This window comes from Cuculus canorus, chromosome 32 (genome assembly GCF_017976375.1).
Source record: "Cuculus canorus isolate bCucCan1 chromosome 32, bCucCan1.pri, whole genome shotgun sequence".
Lineage (NCBI taxonomy): Eukaryota > Metazoa > Chordata > Aves > Cuculiformes > Cuculidae > Cuculus > Cuculus canorus.
Genome location: NC_071432.1, coordinates 22,908 through 27,493, shown reverse-complemented (window position 1 = coordinate 27,493; position 4,586 = coordinate 22,908). Strand labels below are relative to the sequence as shown.

The following is a 4,586-nucleotide window of genomic DNA, read 5'->3' as shown; positions in this document are numbered from 1 at the left end:
CCCCCAAAAAACCTCCCCTAAACTTCCCCCCCAAACCTCACCTTGAGCAAATCCCGACTGCAATGCTGCAGCGATGCCTCCTCCGGTTGTGCCGTCACCTCCTGTGGGTGTCGCAGGTTGTAGGGGGGACCCCAAGATTGGGGACCCCCTCATAGCAACCTGGGGGGGACCCCAAAACCCTCCTGAACCCCTAAACACCCTCTGGGTCCCCCAAAGTACCCCAAAACTACCCCAATCCCCCTCTTCTACAGCTCTTACTCCAACATCTCCTCCTGCGCTGCCACTCTTCCCGTGGACTCCCCATTTTATAGGGGGGACCCCAAGATTAAAAACTAAATATTCACGTTCCATTTACCAGAAATCTCTCCAATTTGCCTCAAATTCCTCTCAAATTTACCCAAATTGTTTCTAATTCCCACCTAATTCCCCTCAAATTCACAGATCCCTCACGTTCGCCCCAAGTTCCTCCCAAATTCCTCAAAGCCAATTCATCCCTCAAACTTGTGTGAAATGCCATAAATTCCCCCCAAATCCCACAAACTTGCCACAAATTTCCCAGAAATTCCCTCCAAATCACTGCAATTCTCCCAATTCCTCGCAAATCCCTCCAGTCCCTTCAAAATCCCTCCAAATCCATCCAAACCCCCTCAAATACCTCCAATTCCCCCCAAATCCCTCAAGTTTCCCCCGAATTTCCCCCAATCCCTCCAATTTCCCCCAAATCCCCCCAATTCCCCGAAATCCATCCAACCCCCCTCAAATACTTCAAATTCCCCCCAAATTCCCCTCAATTTCCCCTAAACCTCTCAAATTTTCCCTAAACCACTCGTTTCCCCCCAAATTTCCCCTAAAACCCTCAAGTTCCCCCCCAATTTCCCCTAAATCCCTCAAGTTCCCCCCAAATTCCCCTCAAATTTCCCCTAAACTCCTCAAATTTTCCCTAAACCCCTCGTTTCCCCCCAAATTCTTCTCAAATTTTTCCCTAAACCCCTCGTTTCCCCCAAATTTCCCCTAAATCCCTCAAGTTCCCCCAAATTCCCCCTAAACCCCTCAAATTTTCCCTGAACCCCTTGTTTCCCCCAAATCCCTCAAGTTCCCCCAAATTCCCCCTAAACCCCTCAAATTTTCCCTAAATCCCTCATTTCCCCCAAAATTTCCCCTAAATCCCTCAAGTTTCCCCCAAATTCCCCTCAAATTCCCCCATAACCCCTCGTTTTCCCCCAAATTCCCCTCAAATTTCCCCCAAATTTCGCTCAAATTTCCCCAAACCCCTCAAGTTTCCCCCAAATTTTGCTCAAATTTCCCCTAAACCCCTCAAATTTCCCCCAAACCCCTCAAATTTCCCCCAAATCTCTCCAATTCCTCCTGAGTTTGAAGACTGCCTCCCCGCAATCGGGGGGGGGGGTACCCCAAAACCTCTCACCCGACTCCCCGACGTCCCCCGTTGCTGCCGCAGGGTCTGGCGCTGCCGCCGTGCCCCCAGTTCCGCCTGCCGTGCCTCTTGCTGCCGCTGCTGCGCCTCCGCCGCCTTGGGAAAAGGGATAAAAAAAGGGGGATCCCCACGCTTTTTTTTTGGGTGGACACCCCGAAATTTACCCCTTTTTTGGGGGGGTTATAATTACCTTTTTCCGCTTGTTTTCCGCTCGCTGGCGGATGTGGGCGGCGAAGCTGCTGAGCTGCGGCAACGCCGGCGCTTTCTTCCTCGTGCCTTTGCCCTGGGGAGGGGGGAGATTTTGGGGGTGGGGGGTACCCCAAAACTTGGAAAAGCACCCAAAAACTTGGAAAAACACCCAAAAAACTTGGAAAAACACCCCAAAATCAGCCCGGGGGGGGGGATCCAAACTCACCTGGAGCCGCTTCTTGCGGGCGGCCTCAACTTGGCGCCCTGTGGGGAGGGATGAGACTAAAGGGGGGCCCCCAAAAAACCCTCAGGGCCCCCCAAATCCCCCTTAGGGACCCCAAAATCCCTTCTCTACCCCCCGAATCTCCTTCAGGAACCCCCAAACTTGGCTCGCGCGCCCTTTCTCCCCCTCAAATCACCTCCTCTGTCCTCTAATCCCCTCCTCTGTCCCCCCAAGCACCCCCAAATCCTCTCTCTTTCCACCCAACACCCCCTCTGCCCCCCAAAACCGACCCTCTGTGCCCCTGATTCACCCTCAGGGACCCCCAAATCCCTTCCCTGCCACCTCAAATCCACTCTCTGCCCCCCAGTTCTCATCCAGGGACCCTCAAATCCCATCATGTCGCCAAATCCCCCTCTCTGTCCCCGAAATCCCCTTCTCTGACCCCCATTCACTCTCAAGGACCCCCAAATCTCCTCTTAGGGACCCCAAAACCCTCCCTTGTGACCCCCAATCACTCCTCTGCCCCCCAAATCCCCCTTAGGGACCCCCAAATCCCCTCTGCCCCACAAGAACCCCCAAAAGCCACTGTTCTCCCCTAAACACCTCCTCTGTGTCCCCCAAATCCCCCCAGGGACGCCCAAATGCTCTCTTTTTCCATCCAAACCTCCTCAATCCCCCTCTCTGCCCCCCAGTTCACCCTCAGGGACCCCCAAATCCCCTCTCTGCCCCACAAGAACCCCCAAAAGCCACTGTTCCCCCTAAACACCTCCTCTGTGCACCCCAAATCCCCCCAGAGACCCCCAAATGCTCTCTTTTTCCCTCCAAACCTCCTCAACCCCCTCTCTGCCTCCCAATTCACCCTCAGGGACCCCCAAATCCCCTCTGTGTCTCCCAACACCCCCTTTCTGCCCCCCAAATCCCCTCTCTGTACCCCTCAGGGACCCCCAAATCCCCTCTCGCCCCCTCCAAACCCGCCCTCTGCCCCCTAACCCCCCTCCCTGTCCCCAGTTCACCCCGAGGGACCCCCAAATCCTCTCTTTGCCCTCTAATTCACTCCCAACCCCCCCAAAACTCACTGTTCCCCACCCCAAATCCCCCTTCTGCGCTCTCCAAACCGCCTCAGGGACTCCCCAAATCCCCTCCCTGACCCCCAGTCTCTCCCCTCTGCCCCCTAAATGCCCCTCAAAGACCCCTAAATCCTCTCCGTTCTCCCTAAATCCCCCTCAGGGACCCCAAAAATCCCCTTCGGGTCCCCTTTTTCCCTCCCCGCACTCACGGGATCGGGTCATGGCCCTCACGCCTGAGGCACTCTTCGGTCTGTCGCGCTGGTGACGTCACTTCAGGCGCGACACTCAAAATTGCCACCGCCCTTCTCCATAAATGGGTGTTGAGTAGCCCTAAAGGGGTCCTGAGAGTCCCAGGACCCTCCCAGATTCCCCTGGAGCCCTGTAGAAACCCCCAAGAGCCTACCAGAATCTCTGGGAGCCCTGTAGAGAGCCCCAGGAGCCTCCCAGAATCCCCTGGTGCCCTGTAGGGAGCCCCAAGAGCCTCCCAGAATCCACTGGTGCCCTGTAGAGAGCCCCAAGAGCCTCCCAGAATCCACTGGTGCCCTGTAGAGAGCCCCAGGAGGCTCCCAGAATCCCCTGGAACCCTGTAGAAAGCCCCAGGAGCCTCCCAGAATCCCCTGGGGCCCTTTAGAGAGCCCCAGGAGTCTCCCAGAATCCCCTGGAGCCCTGTAGAGAGTCCCAGGAGCCTCCCAGAATCCCCTGGGGCCCTGTAGAGAGCCCCAGGAGCCTCCCAGAATCACCTGGAGCCATGTAGAGAGCAACAGAACCATCCCAGAATCTCCTGGGGCCCTGTAGAGAGCCCCAGGAGCCTCCCAGAATACCCGGGAGCCCTGTAGAGAGCCCCAGTACCCTCCCAGAATCCCCTGGAGCCCTGTAGAGAGCCCCAGTACCCTCCCAGAATCCCCTGGAGCCCTGTAGAGAGCCCCAGGAGCCTCCCAGAACCCCCTGGAACCCTGTAGAGAGCCCCAGGAGACTCCCAGAATCCCCTGGAGCCCTGTAGGGAGCCCCAGGAGCCTCCCATAATCCCCTGGAGCCCTGTAGAGAGCCCCCGGAGCCTCCAAGAATCCCCTGGTGCCCTGTAGAGAGCCCCAGGAGCCTCCAAGAATCCCCTGGTGCCCTGTAGAGAGCCCCAGGAGCCTCCAAGAATCCCCTGGAGCCCTGTAGAGAGCCCCAGGAGCCTCCAAGAATCCACTGGTGCCCTGTAGAGAGCCCCAGGAGCCTCCAAGAATCCCCTGGGGCCCTGTAGAGAGCCCCAGGAGCCTCCAAGAATCCCCTGGGGCCCTGTAGAGAGCCCCAGGAGCCTCCAAGAATCCGCTGGAGCCCTGTAGAGAGCCCCAGGAGCCTCCAAGAATCCCCTGGAGCCCTGTAGAGAACCCCAGGAGCCTCCAAGAATCCCCGGGAGCCATGTAGAGAGCCCCAGGAGCCTCCAAGAATCCCCTGGGGCCCTGTAGAGAGCCCCAGGAGACTCCCAGAATCTCCTGGAGCACTGTAGAGAGTCCCAGGACCCTCCCAGAATCCCCAGGGGTCCTGTAGAGAGCTCCAGGAGCCTCCCAGAATCACCTTAAGCATTGTAGAGAGTCCCAGGACCCTCCCAGAATCCCCAGGGGTCCTGTAGAGAGCCCCAAGAGCCTCCCAGAATCCCCTGGTGCCCTGTAGAGAGCCCTGGAGCGTCCCA

The 4,586-nt window shown here is 57.5% G+C and overlaps 1 protein-coding gene across 1 annotated transcript in view; it reads right to left on the bottom strand.

The window, feature by feature from the left end:
- The window catches only part of LOC128849725 (guanine nucleotide-binding protein-like 3-like protein), an 11,973-nt gene extending 8,670 nt beyond the window's left edge, over positions 1 to 3,303 (bottom strand). Inside the window, exons 1-5 of the mRNA XM_054052232.1 lie at positions 3,121 to 3,303; positions 1,848 to 1,885; positions 1,623 to 1,715; positions 1,424 to 1,528; positions 42 to 101 (exon numbers count right to left, since the gene is read on the bottom strand). Coding sequence (XP_053908207.1) covers positions 42 to 101; positions 1,424 to 1,528; positions 1,623 to 1,715; positions 1,848 to 1,885; positions 3,121 to 3,133 — 309 coding nt within the window. The 5' untranslated portion in view covers positions 3,134 to 3,303. The remainder of the gene's footprint in view (positions 1 to 41; positions 102 to 1,423; positions 1,529 to 1,622; positions 1,716 to 1,847; positions 1,886 to 3,120) is intronic.
- Between the last annotated feature and the right edge of the window lie 1,283 nt (positions 3,304 to 4,586).